This window comes from Pseudophryne corroboree, chromosome 11, assembly GCF_028390025.1.
Source record: "Pseudophryne corroboree isolate aPseCor3 chromosome 11, aPseCor3.hap2, whole genome shotgun sequence".
In the NCBI taxonomy this organism is placed as follows: Eukaryota; Metazoa; Chordata; class Amphibia; order Anura; family Myobatrachidae; genus Pseudophryne; species Pseudophryne corroboree.
In genome coordinates this window covers 118,852,923-118,879,807 of record NC_086454.1, presented here as the reverse complement: position 1 = coordinate 118,879,807, position 26,885 = coordinate 118,852,923, and the positions used below count along the sequence as shown (strand labels likewise).

General features: G+C 47.0%; 1 protein-coding gene across 1 annotated transcript; it reads right to left on the bottom strand.

Moving 5' to 3' along the window:
- LOC134968671 (protein kinase C delta type-like) lies at nt 1–25,405 on the bottom strand. The gene is made up of 4 exons (XM_063944192.1): nt 25,272–25,405; nt 18,102–18,266; nt 16,818–17,997; nt 1–60 (listed from the first exon to the last, which is right to left on the bottom strand). The coding sequence occupies exons 1-4, from the start codon at nt 25,403–25,405 to the stop codon at nt 1–3; spliced, it is 1,539 nt and encodes a 512-aa protein (XP_063800262.1).
- Between the last annotated feature and the right edge of the window lie 1,480 nt (nt 25,406–26,885).

Genomic DNA, 26,885 nt, shown 5'->3' with positions numbered 1-26,885 from the left:
TTAATACTTTAAAGTGAAGTACCACCATATCCTACCCTGCTTTGCACCGGCATTGAGGTTCTGAATAACAGAAACATCTAAATGAAACAAAGTTTAAAGTCAGCAGTCACACTAGCAATCAGTCACATAAAAGAATGTGTTAATATATATATATATTTATATATATACACACACACACAACAAGCAGGACCGGCTCTCCCATTAGTCCATGCAATAGCGCTGGGTGCCTCCACGATAATGAGATACAGGCAACAACAGGTGCGGCACTCCAAGCGACGAGGACAAAATTACTCTTAAGTTCAAATTATCGACAACGTTTCAATACTGTTTACTTGTGCATTTTCACCTGTTGTTGCCTATATATACACATATATATACCATATGTAATATGAACACAGTTTTCAACTACACAATACATACAAGTAGGTAGGAAAAAACATTACTGCATTACCTTATACCGGAGACTAGCGTATTCAGACGCACAGCGTACAATACAGCTGTAAATGTTCACAATGCTCATTTGCATCAGGCACCTAGTCATCTACTCAATACCGCCAAGGGTAGGTAGAAACTCAGTGCTGTATCACCTGCCTCAGGAGAGCGGGATACAGGGAGACTTAATCCCGGCTTCCGTATGCAACCATGCCACAAACAAACGGCTGAGTAAATCAGACTCACCAGTGTACCCAGCCATACATGCGACTCTGACTGGTATAATATGTTATGCGTCTCAGACAAAAGCGGAAATCAGTTCATTGCGGGAGACTCAGCAGAAACTGGTCATGAACTGGGAGGAGGGATGACCAGGGGAGTGTCTTATTCCCCACTGCTGACATCAACTTCAGGGATTGCGGTCTCAACTATTCCCCAGAACCTATGATCCCTAAAGCCTAGTGCTTGGGGCACCAGAGGTGGCAGCCACATCAGTGACTGTACGGTAGTCTCCACCCGGAACAGTACAGCTGCGTTATATGCGTCTTAAACCACTAACCGAAAAAAGATGCCTTACCTCCTTCCCGTTCTCTGGCCACAGCATGGGTCGTCAGTATGGACTTGCTAGGATATCCGGTCTGGCGTCCAATGAAACAGCAGTGTACTCAGTGGTAACAGTTGTCGCAACCCGGCGGAGAGTTATTGAAGTGTTTTTTCTATTATGCGTTTTAAGACACATAGAAAGCTCAACCATTCTAGTGGTCTGGCTCCTGCCACACCAAACAAAAACTGAATTGCCTGAGCCGGGAGGCAGGGATATAGGGGGCTGGCCCCTTGGATCCTGGGAGTCTGAAAAGCTTAACTGTTTGGTGTCCGTTCCGCTGTCGTTACCTTATATCCCAAGATAGATCCTGTGGATCACTGTGGACCCTAATAGAGAAATGAATGAATTGCTATTACAGTATTTGTGACATCCAGCTCTGTCTTTAGCCACCCGTGTTCTATTTTAGAATAAACGTTTAGAAAGAGCTTAAGACAGCAGCAGGTTGATACCAACAAGATTTATCACGGTTGTGTTTTTTTCTGTAATATACATTATATACAATGCATAAAACTACACAGGTGAATATTAAAAAAGAATATTGGCAACTGACTGCAGCTGCTTGGGTTCAGAGACGTCTTGGCCCTGGCCAAGAAATGCACTAGGTCCCTAACCACCCATTCATGGCAACCAATTACCAAAAATTATAACTTGCCCCTCCTGCAATTCTACACTGTTTCTCTACATGCATCCATACAGGGAATAGCTGTCAGCACTCTGATTGGTGGATAGCTCCAGTCATCCACCAATCAGCATCCTGATAACCATTCACTGGCTGCAGGCAGGTAGAGAATGCTGCCTGGCCGCTCTGATTGTGTGACCACCGCCCCTATTATTATGGGGCCCTGGACCGCTGCCCAGTGTGCCTATACCTTAAGATGGCTCTGCTCGGGTTATTTAAACAATACATACGTGACTATATTGCTTACTGAATGCACCCTAGATCACTGGAGCCAAAGCACGAGGAACACTTACACGTAATACGCACCAAGCTAATACTGCATGTTATCAGTTTGTACCAAGGATTCATTTGAACAACCCACAGAAGAGAATCACAACCTGAAATCAGTGTCTTGGACATTTACAGATCTAACAGTTACAGTCAGTTACCCACGTCACAATCTAATAACACATTTATTTTTTACTAACATCATTATACCGTATGCTTTATTTATTGTTATACCATTGTATCAAGCTCCTGTCCTCACATACCCTCACCACGTGTGGTGGGTGCAGCCACACATCCCGCAATAACCGCCATGGTCATGCCACAATAGTAGCCCAGCAAACCAGTAACAGCATCCTGACCGCTGCCAGACAGTCTCACCGCCCCCCAAGTATCACTCAGCAGCTCTGGCAATATTGTAATTAGAATTTGTATAGAGAGAACTGATTTTCCTTTATTGTGGGAACAAAATTGGTAAATTGGAACCATGTACTGGCTCTCCTTTACATGATCTGTCACACCCTTGTCTGCAGCCTGCTTCCTACTTAATGTACAGCTTTGTGTAAAACTTTACAAAGGATAAATTAATATAACGGTGTGCTATGCCAGAAATAATCTGTGATACATGAGTGACCATTGCAGCACGATATGGGTTAAGCACCTTCGGCGTTAGTGCTGTAGAAAACGATTGCTCAGCAGCAAACAGCCATGCAGCAAGGACACTGGCAGGAGAATTACGATCCAAGTGGACTATCAATCCTCACGGGGCCCGCCTGTACAAATTACACTACGTGCAGCGAATGTTTGAGTGTGCAATGAGTAAAGCCTTCTTGCATGTTGTGTTACCATTAAGCGACACTTATTACATTTTCAGAGTGTGATTTACCTCCAGCAGAAGGAAAAGGTCAACTACAGTATATGCACTAAATGGCCAAAAAGTGGACAACCCTTCAAATTAATGTGTTTGTCCATTTCTGTTACCATGTATAAAATCAGGGATTGAGCTCACTGACAGGCATGTGCAGAACATAGCCTAATACTGACAACTTCAGGGTCCAGCGTGCAGCCTGGACACCAATTACCCATAGTTGCCTACCCTCCCTCATTCTGCAGGAGACTCGGTGAAATAGTAGCAATCTCCCTGATAGCATCTTACCCCCATTATGTAGCTGTTACATTCTTGGGGGGGGGCAGGGGGGGGGGGGGATAAACCAGAGATATATACAGTACATTCAAATGGGATCATCAGTGCCATTTCCCTGCATTGGTTATAAGTAGTGATGGGCAGGTTCGGTTCCTCGGAATCCGAACCCCCCCCGCCCCCCCCCCCCCCCCCCAGAACTTCCCCCATTTTACACGGTTCCGAGGCAGACTCGTATCCTCCCGCCTTGCTCGGTTAACCCAAGCGCGCCCGGACGTCATCATCCCGCTGTCGGATTCTCGCGAGATTCGTATTCTATATAAGGAGCCGCGCGTCGCCGCCATTTTCACTCGTGCATTGGAGATGATAGGGAGAGGACGAGCAGCGTTCTCTCAGTTGTGTTCAGTGTGCTGCAAATATCTGTGCTCAGTGTGCTGCAAATATCTGTGCTCAGTGTGCTTGCAAATATCTGTGCACAGTGTGCTGAAAATATCTACGTTCTCTGCCTGAAAAACGCTCCATATCTGTGCTGCATTGTAGTATATAGTAGGAGGACAGTGCAGAATTTTGCTGACCAGTGACCACCCGTATTAAATCAGTACGGTACAGTAGGCCACTGCTGTACCTACCTCTGTGTCGTCAAGTATACTATCCATCCATACCTGTGGTGTATTTTAGTTGTGCGCAGTATATATAGTAGGAGGACAGTGCAGAATTTTGCTGACCACCAGTATATAATATATAGCAGTACGGTACAGTAGGCCACTGCTCTACCTACCTCTGTGTCGTCAAGTATACTATCCATCCATACCTGTGGTGCATTTTAGTTGTGCGCAGTATATATAGTAGGAGGACAGTGCAGAATTTTGCTGACCACCAGTATATAATATATAGCAGTACGGTACAGTAGTCCACTGCTCTACCTACCTCTGTGTCGTCAAGTATACTATCCATCCATACCTGTTTGCATTTTAGTTGTGCGCAGTATATATAGTAGGAGGACAGTGCAGAATTTTGCTGACCACCAGTATATAATATATAGCAGTACGGTACAGTAGGCCACTGCTCTACCTCTGTGTCGTCAAGTATACTACAAAAGTTCAGTAAAATGACCCAAAAAATCAAAATTAAAAGCGTCTGATGAGAAGCGTAAACTTGCCAATATGCCATATACAACACAGAGTGGCAAGGAACGGCTGAGGCCCTGTCCTATGTTCATGGCTAGTGGTTCAGATTCACATGAGGATGGAAGCACTCATCCTCTCGCTAGAAAACTGCAGTGCCACTCCTAGATGGGCCAGGTGTTTGTGTCGGCCACTTGTGTCGCTTAGCTTAGTCACACAGCTACCTCATTGCACCTCTTTTTTTCTTTGCATCATGTGCTGTTTGGGGACTATTTTTTAAATCTGCCATCCTGCCTGACACTGCAGTGCCACTCCTAGATGGGCCAGGTGTTTGTGTCGGCCACTTGTGTCGCTTAGCTTAGTCACACAGCTACCTCATTGCACCTCATTTTTTCTTTGCATCATGTGCTGTTTGGGGACTATTTTTTAAATCTGCCATCCTGTCTGACACTGCAGTGCCACTCCTAGATGGGCCAGGTGTTTGTGTCGGCCACTTGTGTCGCTTAGCTTAGTCACACAGCTACCTCATTGCACCTCTTTTTTTCTTTGCATCATGCGCTGTTTGAGGACTATTTTTTAAATCTGCCATCCTGCCTGACACTGCAGTGCCACTCCTAGATGGGCCAGGTGTTTGTGTCGGCCACTTGGGTCGCTTAGCTTAGCCATCCAGCGACCTAGGTGCAAATTTTAAGACTAAAAATAATATTGTGAGGTGTGAGGTGTTCAGAATAGACTGGAAATGAGTGGAGATTATGGTTATTGAGGTTAATAATACTATGGGATCAAAATGACCCCCAAATTCTATGATTTAAGCTGTTTTTGAGGGTTTTTTGTAAAAAAACACCCAAATCCAAAACACACCCGAATCCGACAAAAAATTTTTAGGGAGGTTTTGCCAAAAACGCATCCGAATCCAAAACACGGCCGCGGAACCGAATCCAAAACCAAAACACAAAACCCGAAAAATTTCCGGTGCACATCACTAGTTATAAGGCACAATGATCCCTATGGCTATATGCATGTTAAATAAGGTTTCTCGTGGCCACTTGCAGTATATGTGTATGCAGTATACTAACTCTGGGGCTAATTTACGTTTGGATGTAAGTTATTTTCATGACACGTCTCTCAGATGAGGCAGAACACGTCCACGCTGATACTGTAGGTGCTACTTTCACAATCTCCCTGAAATGCCTTTGCAAAAGTAGGCAAGTATGCAATTACCTTCGCCTTCAAAGCCATGGCATACATCAGGAGACCAGGTACTTACGTGCAGGTGAGTTGTTAAAAGGTCTCTGGGACTAATTCCACTGTGGAGGCATATGTAACACTGCTTTGTTACACGCCTTTTGAAGTTAGGTCATGTACAAGTGACACCCACACGTAGCAACTGCCTTCTTTCTGCACAGTCACTTGAAGTTGCAATAAAACAGTGGTGAAGGCTGAAACTGATCTCAGCAGCAGGCAGCGGAGGCATAACTAAGGCAGGGTGAGCGGGGCATGCGCCCTGGGCGCTGTGGAGACCCGGCAGAGGGGGGGGGGGGGGGCCCGCCACCGTCCAGGTAGTGTATGCGCAGTATTACCTGGCGCCGCTGGCAGTGTGTTTTTTATTTAACCAGAGTGTACATACTACTAGTACTGTATCGGCGACGGTGGTATGCCATCCCTGCTTCCTGAATTGCACAGGGGACTGGGACTGGGAGGGGAACGCAGACTCCACCGGGCGAATGCCAGCTTCTTCCAAGGAGGGGGTAGTTAAAGCCACCCAGCCGGTAGCAGCGGGATTGGGTGGCGTTTCCTCCAACGCAGCGTCATTGGATGTGTGGGGTGTAGGCTTCCTATGGGCTATATATATATATATATATATAGATATATATAATTTCTTGGCAATGAATGAGTTAATTAATACTTTCTTCCCAAAACACCAGAATGAATGTAAGAAAGATGGATGGGGGGGGGGACACACGACTTTTAGGAGACAGATGGTCACATCCTCACCTCAGTAATGTCAGTAGGAATTTCCCACTGTTATGTGGGCCACTGTCTGATCCTGCGGAACTCCGTCAGCGGTCAGCCACAGAACACTTCAAGTTGTGTGTGTGGGTTCGTGGGCCACGGGCAGGACGACAGGACAGTGCAGGACGGGCGGGCGTGAGGGAGCACATTTGGGGTAATTACCCCTGTTCCCTGACCACTTAGACCAATCTGACCAGTTAGATTCTAACTGAACAATATGAACGTTTTTGTTCATTAATGAACGAGAACTCGTTCATATCTTGCAGTGTGTAGGCACCAACGATGAATGATGCGTGGCCCCGCGATCGTTCATCGTTTGTGCCGGGTCGCTTATACCTGCAAGCCAATATGGACAATCTCGTCCTTATTAGCATGCACGGCTATGGGGCCGGGCGACAGGGAGTGAAGAAACTTCACTCCCCCCGTCGTTCCCCCCCATGCTGCCGGTCGCTCGTCGGCTGTATCGGTAGTTGGGCATCTTGGCGGCACATCGCGGTGTTTGTAGGGCCCATTACTGCTTATGTTGAAAAATTCTCTGGTATCCACATAGCCATAATACATCTACTAACTGTGCTGCCCTTTGCCTCGTCTTTTCTGCAGACTGATTAGCTAAAGGGCCTGAGTCATACCTGATTGATGCTGTGTATTTTTGCACAGCGGGCGATCAAGTACTAACTGCGCATTCTGTGCACCGCAATGCACACGCGCGTCAGACAACAACAAAAGGGCATCGCTGGTCAGCATCAGGATGGTGCGAAAAAATCCAATCGCACAGGTGTTCGCAAGGTGATTGGCAGGAGAAGTCCATTTGTGGGTGGTAACTGAGCGTTTATTGGGAGTGTCCTGAAAAACACAGGCGTGCCCAAGCATTTTCTGGGAGCGTGTGTGACGTCAGCTCCAGCCCCGATCAGCCTGATTCTATCGCACTGTAGGAGTAAGTCCTGGGCTGCGCAGAGACTGCACACAGTGGAGTTTTGCAGCTCGGCGTACACATGGGATCGCACAATTGCACAGTGAATTTACACTCCCCCTGGACAGGACAGCAAAGTGAGCAGCCCAGCGATCAGATCTGAATCACCCCCAAAGAGTATAGATGGTATCTATCACTTTGTATCCATTGGTATAGTCCTCTGAAAAAGTCTGCTGACGGTGGCTTGGAATACTTTGAGTTTCCTGATATGTTCTGTTAATAATTGAATAAGATATTATCCACCTACTAACAGAGGCGTTCTATGCCATGTTATATCAGATTGATTTCGCATATGTATGGTCAAAATGAAATGAAACCATCTCTGCCACTAGCAGTAATCACCCTATATTGAGTATATTTCAGAACTGGTGATAGCACAGGTATTGTGATTCAGGTCACTAATGGCCTGTTGCACCAATTTTGGACTCTCAATAAAATATAATGTTAGATCAAATATTACCAACCAGTCATCTGTGGGCCACAATAGGTTTATGATTCTCCTAATAGTAATATATAACATATGGAGACCAACTTTGCATGCCCATATAAGTTACAGTAGCGGGTAACTTAATATTGAAATCCCATTTAGTTGTTGTAGTGCTGGTTATAAAAAGAATTTCAGTTGGGTAAAGGTATAGATTTTAGAGCAGTATAATGTAAAACAACTATAATAATTGATACATTTATTATATCTGTCTTATTAAACATCCAGTGTCAAGTAAACATTTCTTATTTATTTCTTAGAACTTGTATGAGAACACTGATTATAGAGAGTAAGATATAAATGTAATCTCAGGAACAGCGTGATATGATAGAAATGTAGCACTAGATTACTCGGGTATCAATTTCCATTAGTGTAACATTATATCTAAGCACAGGACTGTGTGCCAGTGTTAGCTGTGACATCATACAACACAGGTTCCATAAACAGAGGTTCTCATTTGTTATTACATGACGTCTGCTTATACCAGCTTGTTGAGGAATATTATTGGACCATATGATGTCTGTTATCTGTAAATGTTGCATCTACACACCATAAAATTAGTGATGAGCGGGTTCGGTTCCTCGGAAACCGAACCCCCCCGAACTTCACCCATTTTACACGGGTCCGAGGCATACTCGGATTCTACCGTATGGCTCGGTTAACCCGAGCGCGCCCGAACGTCATCATCCCGCTGTCAGATTCTCGCGAGATTCGGATTCTATATAAGCAGCCGTGCGTCGCCGCCATTTTCACTCGTGCATTGGAAATGTTAGGGAGAGGACGTGGCTGGCGTCCTCTCCGTTTATTGTTGAACTTGATTGTGCTTTATTGCTTAATTGTGGGGAGGACTGGGGAGCAGCTGTATAATATAGGAGGAGTACAGTGCAGAGTTTTGCTGATCAGTGACCAACAGTTTTATCCGTTCTCTGCCTGAAAAAAACGCTCCTTATCTGTGCTCAGTGTGCTGCATATATCTGTGCTCACACTGCTTAATTGTGGGGACTGGGGAGCAGCTGTATTATATAGGAGGAGTACAGTGCAGAGTTTTGCTGACAGTGACCACCAGTATACGTTGTCTGCCTGAAAAACACTCCATATCTGTGCTCAGTGTGCTGCATATATCTGTGCTCACACTGATTTATTGTGGGCACTGGGGACCACTACTATATTATATAGGAGGAGTACAGTGCAGAGTTTTGCTGACCAGTGACCACCAGTATACGTTGCCTGCCTGAAAAACACTCCATATCTGTGCTGCATTGTAGTATATAGTAGGAGTACAGTGCATAATTTTGCTGACCACCAGTATATAATATATAGGAGTACGGTACAGAAGGCCACTGCTGTACCTACCTCTGTGTCGTCAAGTATACTATCCATCCATACCTGTGGTGCATTTCAGTTTTGTACAGTTTGCTGACCACCAGTATATAATATATATAGCAGTACGGTACAGTAGGCCACTGCTGTACCTACCTCTGTGTCGTCAAGTATACTATCCATCCATACCTGTGGTGCATTTCAGTTTTGCACAGTTTGCTGACCACCAGTATATAATATATATAGCAGTACGGTACAGTAGGCCACTGCTGTACCTACCTCTGTGTCGTCAAGTATACTATCCATCCATACCTGTGGTGCATTTCAGTTTTGCAGTTTGCTGACCACCAGTATATAATATATATAGCAGTACGGTACAGTAGGCCACTGCTGTACCTACCTCTGTGTCGTCAAGTATACTATCCATCCATACCTGTGGTGCATTTCAGTTTTGCACAGTTTGCTGACCACCAGTATATAATATATATAGCAGTACGGTACAGTAGGCCACTGCTGTACCTACCTCTGTGTCGTCAAGTATACTATCCATCCATACCTGTGGTGCATTTCAGTTTTGCAGTTTGCTGACCACCAGTATATAATATATATAGCAGTACGGTACAGTAGGCCACTGCTGTACCTACCTCTGTGTCGTCAAGTATACTATCCATCCATACCTGTGGTGCATTTCAGTTTTGCACAGTTTGCTGACCACCAGTGTATAATATATATAGCAGTACGGTACAGTAGGCCACTGCTGTACCTACCTCTGTGTCGTCAAGTATACTATCCATCCATACCTGTGGTGCATTTCAGTTTTGTACAGTTTGCTGACCACCAGTATATAATATATATAGCAGTACGGTACAGTAGGCCACTGCTGTACCTACCTCTGTGTCGTCAAGTATACTATCCATCCATACCTGTGGTGCATTTCAGTTTTGCACAGTTTGCTGACCACCAGTATATAATATATATAGCAGTACGGTACAGTAGGCCACTGCTGTACCTACCTCTGTGTCGTCAAGTATACTATCCATCCATACCTGTGGTGCATTTCAGTTTTGCAGTTTGCTGACCACCAGTATATAATATATATAGCAGTACGGTACAGTAGGCCACTGCTGTACCTACCTCTGTGTCGTCAAGTATACTATCCATCCATACCTGTGGTGCATTTCAGTTTTGCACAGTTTGCTGACCACCAGTGTATAATATATATAGCAGTACGGTACAGTAGGCCACTGCTGTACCTACCTCTGTGTCGTCAAGTATACTATCCATCCATACCTGTGGTGCATTTCAGTTTTGCACAGTTTGCTGACCACCAGTGTATAATATATATAGCAGTACGGTACAGTAGGCCACTGCTGTACCTACCTCTGTGTCGGCAAGTATACTATCCATCCATACCTGTGGTGCATTTCAGTTTTGCACAGTTTGCCGACCACCAGTATATAATATATAGCATTACGGTACAGTAGGCCACTGCTTCACCTACCTCTGTGTCGTCAAGTATACTATCCATCCATACCTGTGGTGCATTTTAGTTGTGCGCAGTATATATAGTAGTAGGCCATTGCTATTGATACTGGCATATAATTCCACACATTAAAAAATGGAGAACAAAAATGTGGAGGTTAAAATAGGGAAAGATCAAGATCCACTTCCACCTCGTGCTGAAGCTGCTGCCACTAGTCATGGCCGAGACGATGAAATTCCATCAACGTCGTCTGCCAAGGCCGATGCCCAATGTCATAGTAGAGAGCACGTAAAATCCAAAAAACAAAAGTTCAGTAAAATGACCCAAAAATCAAAATTGAAAGCGTCTGATGAGAAGCGTAAACTTGCCAATATGCCATTTACGACATGGAGTGGCAAGGAACGGCTGAGGCCCTGGCCTATGTTCATGGCTAGTGGTTCAGATTCACATGAGGATGGAAGCACTCATCCTCTCGCTAGAAAAATAAAAAGACTTAAGCTGGCAAAAGCACAGCAAAGAACTGTGCGTTCTTCTAAATCACAAATCCCCAAAGAGAGAGTCCAATTGTGTCGGTTGCGATGCCTGACCTTCCCAACACTGGACGGGAAGAGCTTGCGCCTTCCACCATTTGCACGCCCCCTGCAAGTGCTGGAAGGAGCACCCGCAGTCCAGTTCCTGATAGTCAAATCACTGTTGAAGTACACCAGGATGAGGATATGGGTGTTGCTGGCGCTGGGGAGGAAATTGACAAGGAGGATTCTGATGGTGAGGTGGTTTGTTTAAGTCAGGCACCCGGGGAGACACCTGTTGTCCATGGGACGAATATGGCCATTGACATGCCTGGTCAAAATACAAAAAAAATCAGCACTTTGGTGTGGAATTATTTCAACACAAATGCGGACAACAGGTGTCAAGCCGTGTGTTGCCTTTGTCAAGCTGTAATAAGTAGGTGTAAGGACGTTAACCACCTAGGAACATCCTCCCTTATACGTCACCTGGACCGCATTCATCAGAAGTCAGTGACAAGTTCAAAAACTTTGGATGACAGCGGAAGCAGTCCACTGACCACTAAATCCCTTCCTCTTGTAACCAAGCTCCTGCAAACCACACCACCAACTCCCTCAGTGTCAATTTCCACCTTACACAGGAAAGCCAATAGTCCTGCAGGCCATGTCACTGGCAAGTATGACGAGTCCTCTCCTGCCTGGGATTCCTCCGATGCATCCTTGAGTGTAACGCCTACTGCTGCTGGCGCTGCTGTTGTTGCTGCTGGGAGTCGATCGTCATCCCAGAGGGGAAGTCGGAAGACCACTTGTACTACTTCCAGTAAGCAATTGACTGTCCAACAGTCCTTTGCGAGGAAGATGAAATATCAAAGCAGTCATCCTGCTGCAAAGCGGATAACTCAGGCCTTGGAGCCTGGGCGGTGAGAAACGTGGTTCCGGTATCCACCGTTAATTCAGAGGCAACTAGAGACTTGATTGAGGTACTGTGTCCCCGGTACCAAATACCATTTAGGTTCCATTTCTCTAGGCAGGCGATACCGAAAATGTACACAGACCTCAGAAAAAGAGTCACCAGTGTCCTAAAAAATGCAGTTGTACCCAATGTCCACTTAACCACGGACATGTGGACAAGTGGAGCAGGGCAGACTCAGGACTACATGACTGTGACAGCCCACTGGGTAGATGTATTGCCTCCCGCTGCAAGAACAGCAGCGGCGGCACCAGTAGCAGCATCTCGCAAACGCCAACTCGTTCCTAGGCAGGCTACGCTTTGTATCACCACTTTCCAGAAGAGGCACACAGCTGACAACCTCTTACGGAAACTGAGGAACATCATCGCAGAATGGCTTACCCCAATTGGACTCTCCTGGGGATTTGTGACATCGGACAACGCCACCAATATTGTGTGTGCATTACATCTGGGCAAATTCCAGCACGTCCCATGTTTTGCACATACATTGAATTTGGTGGTGCAGAATTATTTAAAAAACAACAGGGGCGTGCAAGAGATGCTGTCGGTGGCCCGAAGAATTGCGGGCCACTTTCTGCATTCAGCCACCGCGTACCGAAGACTGGAGCACCACCAAACATTCCTGACCCTGCCCTGCCATCATCTGAAGCAAGAGGTGGTAACGAGGTGGAATTCAACCCTCTATATGCTTCAGAGGATGGAGGAGCAGCAAAAGGCCATTCAAGCCTATACATCTGCCCACAATATAGGCAAAGGAGGGGGAATGCACCTGACTCAAGCGCAGTGGAGAATGATTTCAACGTTGTGCAAGGTTCTGCAACCCTTTGAACTTGCCACACGTGAAGTCAGTTCAGAAACTGCCAGCCTGAGTCAGGTCATTCCCCTCATCAGGCTTTTGCAGAAGAAGCTGGAGACATTGAAGGAGGAGCTAAAACAGAGCGATTCCGCTAGGCATGTGGGACTTGTGGATGGAGCCCTTAATTCGCTTAACCAGGATTCACGGGTGGTCAATCTGTTGAAATCAGAGCACTACATTTTGGCCACCGTGCTCGATCCTAGATTTAAAACCAACGTTGTATCTCTCTTTCCGGCAGACAAAAGTCTGCAGAAGTTCAAAGACCTGCTGGTGAGAAAATTGTCAAGTCAAGCGGAACGTGACCCGTCAACATCTCCTCCTTCACATTCTCCCGCAACTGGGGGTGCGAGGAAAAGGCTAAGAATTCCGAGCCCACCTGCTGGCGGTGATGCAGGGCAGTCTGGAGCGAGTGCTGACATCTGGTCCGGACTGAAGGACCTGCCAACGATTACTGACATGTCGTCTACTGTCACTGCATATGATTCTCTCACCATTGAAAGAATGGTGGAGGATTATATGAGTGACCGCATCCAAGTAGGCACGTCAGACAGTCCGTACGTATACTGGCAGGAAAAAGAGGCAATTTGGAGGCCCTTGCACAAACTGGCTTTATTCTACCTAAGTTGCCCTCCCTCCAGTGTGTACTCCGAAAGAGTGTTTAGTGCAGCCGCTCACCTTGTCAGCAATCGACGTACGAGGTTACTTCCAGAAAATGTGGAGAAGATGATGTTCATCAAAATGAATTATAATCAATTCCTCCGTGGAGACATTCACCAGCAGCATTTGCCTCCAGAAAGTACACAGGGACCTGAGATGGTGGATTCCAGTGGGGACGAATTAATAATCTGTGAGGAGGGGGATGTACACAGTGAAAGGGGTGAGGAATCGGAGGATGATGATGAGGTGGACATCTTGCCTCTGTAGAGCCAGTTTGTGCAAGGAGAGATTGATTGCTTCTTTTTTTGGTGGGGGCCCAAACCAACCAGTCATTTCAGTCACAGTCGTGTGGCAGACCCTGTCGCTGAAATGATGGGTTCGTTAAAGTGTGCATGTCCTGTTTATACAACATAAGGGTGGGTGGGAGGGCCCAAGGACAATTCCATCTTGCACCTCTTTTTTCTTTCATTTTTCTTTGCATCATGTGCTGTTTGGGGACAATTTTTTTGAAGTGCCATCCTGCCTGACACTGCAGTGCCACTCCTAGATGGGCCAGGTGTTTGTGTCGGCCAATTGTGTCGCTTAGCTTAGTCACACAGCGACCTTAGTGCGCCTCTTTCATTTTTCTTTGCATCATGTGCTGTTTGGGGACAATTTTTTTGAAGTGCCATCCTGCCTGACACTGCAGTGCCACTCCTAGATGGGCCAGGTGTTTGTGTTGGCCACTTGTGTCGCTTAGCTTAGTCACACAGCGACCTTGGTGCGCCTCTTTTTTTCTTTGCATCATGTGCTGTTTGGGGACAATTTTTTTGAAGTGCCATCCTGCCTGACACTGCAGTGCCACTCCTAGATGGGCCAGGTGTTTGTGTCGGCCACTTGGGTCGCTTAGCTTAGCCATCCAGCGACCTCAGTGCAAATTTTAGGACTAAAAATAATATTGTGAGGTGTGAGGTGTTCAGAATAGACTGAAAATGAGTGGAAATTATGGTTATTGAGGTTAATAATACTATGGGATCAAAATGACCCCCAAATTCTATGATTTAAGCTGTTTTTGAGGGTTTTTTGTAAAAACAAAACAAATCCAAAACACACCCGAATCCGACAAAATTTTTTCAGGGAGGTTTTGCCAAAACGCGTCCGAATCCAAAACACGGGCGCGGAACCGAATCCAAAACCAAAACACAAAACCCGAAAAATGTCCGGTGCACATCACTACATAAAATAGGTAACCCTGCATGTTTAGCCACAGAGGCGAGTCTGTACCCTCCTGCTATTCAGATATTTACTGCCACTTATATGCGGTACACTTTCAGATATGTACTGCCACTTATATGCGGTACACTTTCAGATATGTACTGCCACTTATATGCGGTACACTTTCAGATATGTACTGCCACTTATATGTGGTACACTTTCAGATATGTACTGCCACTTATATGCGGTACACTTTCAGATATGTATGACAGGATTTCTTCTCGCACCCCCGGAAACAGCGTTGCACAGGGTACTTAAGTTGGAGAATGTTGATTTTCCCGACAAAACACCCTGTTTAGTCCGGGAGAACGGACATTCTCTGACTTTCCACTGCGCTGTATTGATTAGCCCCGGGAGCTAATTCCCACCGCTAATCAACAGTCATCGAATTGAACCGTGCCCAATGTGTACATATACATCACAATATTAGATTGCACTAATGTCCTTGTAGAATTAGTTCCGCTGAGCAATAACAGATATCCATGTGATCAAAGGCACAGGCAAACATTGTGTGTGTGTGTGTGTGTGTGTGTGTGTGTGTGTGTGTGTGTGTGTATATTAAAATATAACTTGTTTTAGCAAGGATTGCTGTAGCAGTAACATAAGCACAGTCTTTATGAGGGGTTTCTGGGGGTGCTTAGTCTCTTAAGATTGGCTTTTTCTGCTTACTATGCAGAGAAACCTCCCCCCCCCCCCCACCCTGATAGATGCCCGTACCACTGCTGTCAGCAGCACGAGTATGACTATGTACAGGGTGCTAGGGGGGCGTGATATAGCTGGGGAAGTCAGTGGGTCTATATTTGTAAGTGGACATCTGGAGTAGGATGGCAGCTTACTCCAAAGACGGCTCATTCAGCTGCTATTACATTTATATATTATTGCCATTATTGTGTCACAGTGGTACATATTTATACAGGTAACTTACCTGAGGTATTTTGCCAGAGCTGATCTGCATCTTGTACATGGTACCAGCTGTGTGGCAGTATTAATGTGTATACAAAACTAAGACTTTTGCTGTCTGCACTAACAATAATATACTACACATCTTTGTGTATGTAGTAAATAAAATATTGGGTATTTGGTCATATTTTGATCAAAATATTTCAGCTTGCAGCCCATCATCAAGGGAGCCCAATTTCCTGCAAGTTTCTGTTTTACACTAGTGTATATGCCCAGCACACCATTACATTGCAGTTTCATGTTCTCCCCTCCCAGATACAGAGGGGAGCATCTATACAGGGCTGGCTAGTGAGCCGCACCCAACTAGGCCTTTTATAGCCGTGACTGAAAGCTGCCATGATAGCACTAGGCCTGTGTTTGGTTATACCAATTGTGTGCATGGTACCAGCTGCATGGCAGTATTAATGCCATATATGTACAGATGTGTCCTCTTGTGGCGTTGCTGACTATAGCAACACGCTGTAGCTGGATCGTGATGCAAACGCATTGCCGTATGCTGCAAGTGTTTGCTTCGCAGCCAGGTCCCTTTGAAGTAAATGGGAGTCGGGGGCATGCGCGTGCCGGCTCCTATTCAAGTCTGTAGCATAGTGGAAACGTGATCACATGCGCCCCGCTATGCTGCGCTGTCCCAAGGATAGCAAGACACATCTGTATACAAAAAAAAGTTTTGCTGTCGGTGCTAACAATAATATACTGCAAATCTGTGATGTAGCAAATAAAACAGAGGGTAATTTGTCATATTTTGATCAAAACATTTAAGCTTGCAGCCCATCGTCAAGGGACCCCAATTATCTGGAAGGCCCTACCCTAGCTTATATGTCCAGCCTACCACTATATTGCAGTAGGCAGATCTCCTGGGACGTAGCCGGGGTGGGTCAGGTGGTAAACCGTGCATTTCCAGAGACGTAGCCGAGGTCAGGGTAGGCGGCAGACAGTGTATAGTGAGGGATGCACTGGAGGTTGGAACAGGCAGCTGATGCAGCAGGCACAAGATGTTTTAAGAATTGCAGATGTTTCTATTTCACGCTAGTGCATGTCTAGGGTATAAGATCTGATTGCATTGGCACATTATGGTACGTTTCTCTCCATACAGGGCATACAAATTGAATGTTGTCAAATAGCCCCTGGTCCATGGCAGGAATTGGTTGTCTGAAAATGTCACTGTGGGGCACAGGAATATTCTGTTTATCTAGATCCATGGCGTTCTTGAGCACTGTGAGTGGGGATGCTGTTTTTCCACTCTCTACCTCTTCCCAGTTAATAGAAGAGAAGAAGGGGTGTTCTCGCACGTTGCCATTTACCCCAAGCCGGAGGAACTGGTCCTTGCGCAGGAGGTTGGATAAAAAGTCCTTTGTTACTCCATCAGTAAGGCCTTCGTATGAGGGTTCCTCTGCAATGATCATTGCTGCTATATCTGACACGGATTCTCCAGGGAAAGGCTCCGATCCTGTAGCGAGCATATATAATATAACCCCAAATGCGAACCAGTCCACAGCTGCACTGTATGGCTGGCAGGTAATTATTTCTGGAGCAGTATAGCCAGGTGTCCCACAACAGCCTGCATTATCAGTTACTCCATACACATTCATTAGGGCTAGACCAAAGTCTGTGATCTTCAAATGGCCGTCTGCAGTCAGCAGAACATTTTCCATTTTGATGTCTCTGTGAATTATTCCTTTAGAATGCATGAACTGTAATCCACAAACCAATTCCGCCGCTATAAATGTTATTGTGGGAAGGTCCATCTCTGATGTCTCAAAAAAAAATTTGAACAGATCACCTCCACTAGCCAGTTCCATTACACAGTATAGATAACGATGTGTTTGGAAGGCTGCATATCCATGAGTAAGGAAATTGCTCTGATGTGTCAGCTGAAGGACCCGAAACTCGACCAAGCTGCCCTCGTTCTCTATTAGGGCTGTCTTCTTTAAGATCTTAATTGCCACTCTTTCCCTGCGAAGAGCGTCTGTTGCCAGCAGCACTTTTCCGTAGCCTCCCTCTCCAAGTATTGAGTGGAAAATTAATTTGTCCACTGTTAAGGGGGCAGTGTCGGTGTTTTGTTGGCTGGTGTGCGTAGCGCCTGGTCGGCCTCTTCTAAATGCTGTTATGAATTGATTTTTTTTATTTTTTAGAAATGCTACAATTCTGTCCCAGTTTCTTCGTGATCCCTTCCTAGTGATCTTTTTCGCTGAAAGGGTGTTCGGGCCTGCCCAATGGCTGCACCCTTCCCCTGGATCTTCAGTAATGTCAGCGTTTCTCCTGTCTTTCACGCGCCAAAATCTGGGACATCGGTTACATGCTTTTATGAATTGATCCTGTTTCTTTTCCAGAAATGCTGCCAAAGTGTTCCATCCTCTCTGTAATCATGCAACAAATCTACTCACCTTTCTAGCTGCTGAGTTGGTCCGGCCTGCCTGCTTTCCTCTTCGGTTCTGTTTTCCTCGGCACTTCTTTCTTTTCTGTCTCTTGTCTCTGGATTTCCATGCTTTTTCTCGTGTTTTCTTTCTCCTATTCGTTTCCATGTTTTGTCATCCGACAGGAACAGGGCCCTTAGAGAATATAACGCAAGATGTGTCTTCAGTCTAAAGCGTCTGAAAACTGGTACTCAGGGGCTTCAGCGGCTGTAGAAGTAGCTGCGTGATGTCAGCAGTGACTGTGATGTCACAATTGTGCAGCTGAGCCTAGTCCTAAACATCTTCTACATTTTATGGCAGTTGATGTATAAGAAGGTTTCTTCCAGTCCAAACTTTAAATTGTGTAAGATATGTAGAAAGTGTCTTAATTCTACCTATGTAAAATGTACCTGCCCATATTAAGACATCAAATGTTATATTTTATAAGAAATGTGACATTTGTGAGGAGGGATTAGACTGTATTGCGGTCATATCAGACCAGAGAAGCATGCAACACAGTCTAATTATTGGAGAATCTACGTGTTTATTCCACATATACCCCTAATCCCCAACAATTTCCCTTTTCAATTTAAGCACCTCAAAAATAATTGATAATAATAGCTATTTTTTTTACTAAGTGACTTTGGGGCAGATTTATTAAGCTCAGTGAAGTAATAAAGTGCAAAGGTGAAAAAGGACCATCCAATCAGATCCTTACTGCCATGTCACAGGCTGGGTTTGAAAAATGACAGTTAGGAGCTGACTGGCTGGTCCATTATCACCTTCCACTTTATCACTTTACCAAGCTTAATAAATCTGCCCCTTAATCTCAACTGGTGGCAGGAGTATTACCATGCAATCACTTCTATTTCCCCATTGCAACTAGGGAAGCCAATCCCGTGCCATTTTTTCAATCCCGGGTATCGGGATTAAAAAAATGACCAATCCCGGGATTCCCGGGATTGGCTTTTACCTAGTTCGCCGCCTCCTCGCCCCACCCCACCCCAACCCCATCTGCCCCGCACATATAACTCACCATATACCAGGGGCGGGCGGGAGGGGAACATCCTGTTAACGCTGCTGGTGGCTCTCACCAGCAGCTGACAGCGCAGCGTGACCTCTCACGCTGCGCTGGGGACCCAAGAGGAGGAAGCCGGGCAGCGTCTGAGCGTCCTGTGGACGCTCAACGCTGATCCCTCAATCCCCGGGATTGGAGCTTCCAATCCCGGGATTGAATCCCGCCCATTTTTGGCCCTAAATCCCGGGATCCCGCCGATCCCGATCCCGGGATTGGCCACCATAATTGCAACCATTATTAAGAACAATCACATTTAAGGTGGTTTCCAATTATTTGTAGGCATGTGTAACTGTATGAAAGAGCCAAGAGATGGTGAAGAGCATTAGCATCAGTACAGAGCTTGTTGCAAAGGGAGAGATAATGGCCCTCATTCCGAGTTGTTCGCTCGTTCTTTTTCATCGCATCGCAGTGAAAATCCGCTTAGTACGCATGCGCAAAGTTCGCACTGCGACTGCGCCAAGTAACTTTACTATGAAGAAAGTATTTTTACTCACGGCTTTTTCTTCGCTCCGGCGATCGTAATGTGATTGACAGGAAATGGGTGTTACTGGGCGGAAACACGGCGTTTCAGGGGCGTGTGGCTGAAAACGCTACCGTTTCCGGAAAAAACGCAGGAGTGGCCGGAGAAACGGTGGGAGTGCCTGGGCGAACGCTGGGTGTGTTTGTGACGTCAACCAGGAACGACAAGCACTGAACTGATCGCACAGGCAGAGTAAGTCTGGAGCTACTCTGAAACTGCTAAGTAGTTAGTAATCGCAATATTGCGAATACATCGGTCGCAATTTTAAGAAGCTAAGATTCACTCCCAGTAGGCGGCGGCTTAGCGTGTGTAACTCTGCTAAATTCGCCTTGCGACCGATCAACTCGGAATGAGGGCCAATGTGTGTCATGTGTCAGCAAAAAGTTGACTAGAAATAAAGGTGTGTGTGGGGGGGGGGGGGGAGCCATTATTGTTCTTGCCCTGGGCTACAAAAACCCTAGTTATGCCTCTGGCAGGCAGAACATAGAAAAATAGACAACTGACAAAACATGAAAAGATCGGCGAATACTGGTAAAGATCAATGTTGGTAATATCTGGTATCACCATCAGATGGAAAAATCAATCAGTATAACATACAATGTATATCTGGCATAAATACTCACAAAATAGCATTGATGTCTAGCATGCAACTTTGAGTAGTAACATGGGGGGTAATTCAGAGTTGATCGTAGATGTGCTAAATTTAGCACATCTACGATCATTTACTCTGAGATGTGAGTAGCTCCCTACCTGCGCATCTCCTGCGCGCTGGCAGGGAGCTACACGCCATGTTCCGGGTCACAGCGGCTGTGTATGACGTCACGCAGCCGCCATGGACCGCCCCCCCCCCCCCCCCCACGTTCCGTACACATCTCCGTTGTCTGGCCACACCCCACCAACGGCGTTCTAACGCCGTTGGCATGCCCCCTCCCACCCCGCCTCTGCCTGTCAATCAGGCAGAGGCGATCGCAGCCAGTGAAATGCTGATAGCATCTACTGGGCTCCCGGGGTGCACACGCGCAGGGCAGCCGCTGCGCGTGCGCACTCCACAAATGATTCAGACTGCGATTGCTGCCGCTGCAGCGATGCAGTCTGAATTACCCCCACTGATATGCAATATGGAACATAGATTACAAGAGACTGAAGACACAAAAGGCAAAAATCATAGAAACAGCAACAATAATTACAATAAATCGTAGCGGTAATTCACACTAATAGCTCTCCAGACTCCAAAAGCCACAAAGTAATCCCTTTAATTCTAATAGTCCCTGCACGGGACAACAGACCACTATCACACACAATAATGCAGCATAAAGATATACATTATATATATATATATATACAGATGTAGCCCTTCTCACCTGCGATTAGTTTTTCGATGAGAAAATTTGCATCCGCGGCCACACACAGTATTGACTATTCACACCCGGCCGCGGCAAGTCGCTCCATCCGTTCTCACGCAGAGTGGAATAAATGACAGTGGCTACGTCTGTAACAGAAGTTCCCAAACTTGGGCCTCAATTCACCCTACCGATCCAGCTTTCAAGGACAACCATGCTTGAGCACAGGTGACTTAAGTATTACTGTACCTCAATCAATTTGAATGAACCATCTTTGCACAGCCACTGATATATCCTTAAAACCTGGACTTTGATGGTGCCTTGAGGACTGAGTTTGGGAACCGCTGTCATATAATATCACTGCGAGCTCGGTTTGTCGCTGGGTACCATAGGCACGTACAAAATATAAAGTTTAGTTGTAGACATTTTGTAGACAATGTATTTTAAATAAAAGTTGACAACTGTTCTTAAGCTGGGTATGATACGATGTCGCTCACGATTTCCCTGGAACTCCCAAACAATAATGTGCGTACACATTGAACGATTTTACAAACAGCCAAATGATATATGTGAGTCGTTCCACACTACCAAATGTTGGGTTTCAGGCAGCCTAATTGAACATTTCGTTAATCATTTGTCGCGTACACACTTCACGATATCCTCCTAGTCGTTAGTGACATTTTTTAAATTGAGCTGCATGTACAGAGGACGTCGCTGGCGACCTGCGGGAGCGCGCATCATTAGCGATATGAATTAGCGATATCGCTAGATTCATTTAAAATGTAGCCTGTTCTAGTGTGTACCTGGCTTTAGGGCCTGATTCAGGTTTGGAAGCAAAAAAAAAGCACACAACCGGGCAAAACCATGATGCACTGCAGGTGGCGCAGATGTAACATGTGCAGAGAGAGTTAGATTTGGGTGGGGTGTGTTCAAACTGCAATCTAAATTGCAGTGTAAAATAAATCTGCCCAATATTTGTGGGCTACATGCATAAGCAGCCAGTATTTACCCTGCACAGGTACAATATAACCCAACCAAATCTAACTCTCTCTGCACGTTACATCTGCCCCACCTGCAGTGCAACACGGTTTTGCCCATTAGTGTGCTTTTTTGCCTTATTTACAAACATGAATAAGGTCATTTCTGTCACCGTTGCTAACAGGTGCATAAAATCTAGGAACAGAGGCGTATCTAGGGTAGGGCGAGTGGGGCACGTGCCCTGGGCGCCTTGGCTGGCCCAGGAGAGGGGGCGCCGCCGGTGGCCAGGGCATCATGCCCCACTCGCCCCCGTCACGCCGAAAGCCGAAATGTGAGGGGAGGAGAGCGCACCGTCTCTCCCTCCCCTCCCCGCCGCTGAAAGCCATAGCAGCGCTGCTGGTCCGGCCTCCGGCGGCGTTAGCCAATCAGAGCTTGCGGACCGGGTCCTGATTGGCTGCCGGTCCACGAGCTCTGATTGGCTAGCGAACCGGCGCCACACAGCCGCCGGAGACCTGTCCTGGAACGGTGAGGGGAAGGAGAGGCGCTCTCCTCCCCTCACATAGAACACGCCTGTGACTCGGTAAGTGACCAGGGGGGGGGGGGGGGGAGAGCACAGTGGGGCATGTAACTGGCACAGTGGGCCATGTAACTGGCACAGTGGGGCATGTATCAGGCACAGTGTGGGGCATGTATCTGGCACAGTGGGGCAATGTAACTGGTACTGTGGGGTATGTATCCGGCACTGTGCGGCATTGTATCCGGCACTGTGGGGCATTGTATCTGGCACTGTGGGGCATGTATCTGGCACTGTGGGGCATGTATCCGGCACTGTGGGGCATTGTATCTGGCACTGTGGGACAATGTAAATGGCACTGTGAGGCATGTATCTGGCACTGTGGGGCATGTATCTGGCACTGTGGGGCAATGTATCTGGCACTGTGGGGCATGTATCTGGCACTGTGGGGCAATGTATCTGGCACTGTGGGGCAATGTATCTGGCACTGTGGGGCAATGTATCTGGCACTGTGGGGCATGTATCTGGCACTGTGGGGCAATGTATCTGGCACTGTGGGGCAATGTATCTGGCACTGTGGGGCATGTATCTGGCACTGTGGGGCAATGTAACTGGCACTGTGGGGCATGTATCTGGCACTGTGGGGCAATGTGACTGGCACTGTGGGGCATGTATCTGGCACTGTGGGGCATTGTAACTGGCACTGTGGGGCATGTATCTGGCACTGTGGGGCATGTAACTGGCACTGTGGGGCAATGTATCTGGCACTGTGGGGCAATGTATCTGGCACTGTGGGGCAATGTATCTGGCACTGTGGGGCAATGTAACTGGCACTGTGGGGCATGTATCCGGCACTGTGGGGCATGTATCTGGCACTGTGGGGCAATGTAACTGGCACTGTGGGGCATGTATCTGGCACTGTGGGGCATGTATCTGGCACTGTGGGGCAATGTAACTGGCACTGTGGGGCATGTATCTGGCACTGTGGGGCATTGTAACTGGCACTGTGGGGCATGTATCTGGCACTGTGGGGCATGTAACTGGCACTGTGGGGCATGTAACTGGCACTGTGGGACAATGTATCTGGCACTGTGGGGCAATGTATCTGGCACTGTGGGGCAATGTAACTGGCACTGTGGGGCATGTATCCGGCACTGTGGGGCATTGTATCTGGCACTGTGAGACAATGTAACTAACACTGTGGGGCAATGTATCTGGCACTGTGGGGCATCGTATCTGGCACTGTAGGGAATTGTATCTGGCACTGTGGGGCATGTATCTGGCACTGTGGGGCATTGTATCTGGCACTGGGGGGCAATGCAATTGGCACTGTGGGGCATGTATCCGGCACTGTGGGGCAATGTAACTGGAACTGTGGGGCATGTATCCGGCACTGTGGGGCATGTATCTGGCACTGTGGGGCATTGTATCTGGCACTGTGGGACAATGTAACTGGCACTGTGGGGCATGCATCCGGCACTGTGGGGCATTGTATCTGGCACTGTGGGACAATGTAACTGGCACTGTGGGACAATGTAACTGGCACTGTGGGGGCATGTATCTGGCACTGTGGGGCATGTATCTGGCACTGTGGGGCAATGTATCTGGCACTGTGGAGCATGTATCTGGCACTGGGGGGCATGTATCTGGCACTGGGGGGCAATGTAACTAGCACTGTGGGCCATTTTCGGTGGCCACACCCCTTCTGGAGTGTGGCCACACCCATTTTTCGACGCACGCACATGCTTCTTTTGCTATGTTTTTTTTTCTTGGGGGGGGGGGGGGGGGGGCAATTTGTCCTGGGCTCCAAAAACCCTAGTTACGCCTCTGTCTAGGAAACAGCCATGAATCTCTATAGCCAAACATTAGCTGTAGAATAGGTCGTACTGAAGAGCCCAGTTACTTTTAATGTGGCGGAGGCCATGTTTCCAACCAGTCAGTTTGTCAGATTTCTGCCCTGCTAGATCTGCCTCGGTCACATGTAAGTGCTGCTATTGTGAAGTGGCAATCTCTAGCATCCATAACAGCTGTGGAGTGGTAGGCCACACAAGCTTGTAAAACTGGTTAGTCCTCACTTGCACTCACTCACTGCTGAGTTACAGTCTGAAGCAATGTCATCACAAGTACTTTTATATGGGAGCTGCAAGCCAGTCTCGTCTCACCATGCCCAGTACATTCAGTGACGTGCAGTGAGTTCTATGACTGGGGAGGCACTGACTAATTAAACACCCCACATTTAAAAAAAAAAAAAGAAGAAAGAAGTGAATGCAGTCCCACCATATAACAATAACCAGCACCAGGCACAACCAGCCAGGGTGTTAATGCCATAGCAGGAGGGACACTCAGTGTGGGGCCCCCTGCCATCATATTAACCAGCCCTCAAACTGGTCAGCCGAGGGCTGGAATTCCTCGGAAAGTGGGGACCCCAAAAAATAAAATGGGGTCCCCCCTCCCGAGCAACAACCAGCACTGGGCTGATAGCCCAGTGCTATGCCCCACATCTCTGGTGGTGGTGGGTGCGGGGTTCATTGCTAATATTGTTCTTCACAGGTGGAATACAGGTCCCAGCAAGCCTGCTCGCCTTTGGAGAACCACAAGTGCCAGCATGCCCGGACATAAAGTGCCCACTGGCACCTGTAGTCCGCCTGTAAATAAAATATTAAAATAAAAACACAACACAATAATTACACTGCGTCTTCACCTGGTGGGGGCGGCCCTTCAGCTCTTTTACATGGCCGCCGCCTTCCCAGGACTTCTGACGTCTTCTTCCTGTATCTTCACCTGGGGGCTGCGGCCTTTAAGCTCTTTTTCATGGCCACCGTCCCAAGGGCTTCCAGAGAATTCTTTCTTCGGGAGCTCTTCCATGCTTCCTCGCCGCCGACAGACTGCCCACCACTGCTTCACACTGGATCCTCCCAAACTCAGGCCTGTCGCCATCCACACTATCACCACCGGGTCCCACCACCGTTTCCCGCCCGCTAACTCCGCCTTTTCCCGCCGGCATATGCCCACTACCCAGTGGATCCAGCAGCACTGGATCCGCTGGGCCAATCACATCTGCTAGGCTGACAGAGGCGTGCTTTCATGTGGGCTGAAAGCACGCTCCTGTCATTGAGGTGCCGCTTTTCATTAATTTTTTAATGGGCTTTTACAGCCCGTGGTTTGGCCCCACCCCCTGCCTCAACACCTTCACTACTGTCAGCAGGAGCCACTGCTCTCATTGCCTCCTGCGACCGTATTTCACAGGGGAAATGATTAGAATAACAAAGAAGATATGTATGACACAGAATCTGTGTTATAAATATGTCTTTGTATTATTATAATCATTATGACAGGGGAGGCACTGCCTCCCCTCACTGCACGTCCTTGAGTGCATTACAGATGTGTCCACATACACCTATCCTCAAATCATGCCAAACCGCCCTGTTTAGCGCCACAGACTACTTAGCTGCGCTAAAAAAAGATGCATCCTCTGCATTGTAGGGCTTTGTATACAGATTCAGACTCAGATGTACTAGTGTTGCATATAAAGTTGATCAGCGCAGGGGCATGAATTGTTTTTTTTGCATCGCTTTTCGACTAAGATGCGCATTTGAGTGAAAAATATGCATATATGGCACTTGGCGCAAGTTGAGTCGCACGGGTCCCGGCTCGCTGAGAAGGGCTGTTTGGCATGACTGCAGCAAGAGTGTATGAGGACATTCTACAAAACTGTGTGCTTCCAACATTGTAGCAATGGTTTAGGTAAGTTCCTTCCCTGTTTCATCATAAAAATGGAGGTCCATCAAAAATGGTTTGTGCAGTTATTTATGTTGATGTTGTATGCAGTGGAGCGATTATCTGCTGCTGCGCATTAGTTCAACTGCAGATGTGCCATGTGGTTATGGGACAGTCACAGTGAAAATTGTTATTGGCGTCTTACTTCCTGTGTGTCCAATAGTTGCATCTTCGTACACCAGCGGGGAATCTCCGATTCCTCCAGTACAAACTCCAGCAACTGCGACATCTGCATATTTGGGCACAGCGGCTGCTCACTGAATGGCAGCTGTGACGGCCTGCACATACATCTGAGAGTCAGGTCCACAGTGACCATGGCGGTCCAGAGAGTGACCGTTATGCATGTTTGGATTTGGCAGTGTGCTGTGATTCATACCTATCAGATCCCATTCCCCAGACCTCCCTTTAACCCTCACTATGTTATGATACCGGATTCCCACCCATCTGTACAGGTAATGAAAAGTTTACATGTAATCTATGTTGTGTACACAAACAACACTGAGCACTCGGTGCCACTAGTGCTGTAGTGTATACTGGTGCTATATAAATACTTGGTAATAATAATAAT

What these genes read in the sequence shown, in the direction of transcription:
- LOC134968671 (XM_063944192.1), bottom strand. Translation starts at nt 25,405, where the DNA reads ATGGAAGAGCTCCCGAAGAAAGAATTCTCTGGAAGCCCTTGGGACGGT. An exon ending in CCTGGGAAGGCGGCGGCCAT is followed by an intron (nt 18,267 to 25,271) that starts GTAAAAGAGCTG and finishes ATATTCTCTAAG; the next exon opens with GGCCCTGTTCCTGTCGGATG. An exon ending in CCAACTCAGCAGCTAGAAAG is followed by an intron (nt 17,998 to 18,101) that starts GTGAGTAGATTT and finishes CCGATGTCCCAG; the next exon opens with ATTTTGGCGCGTGAAAGACA.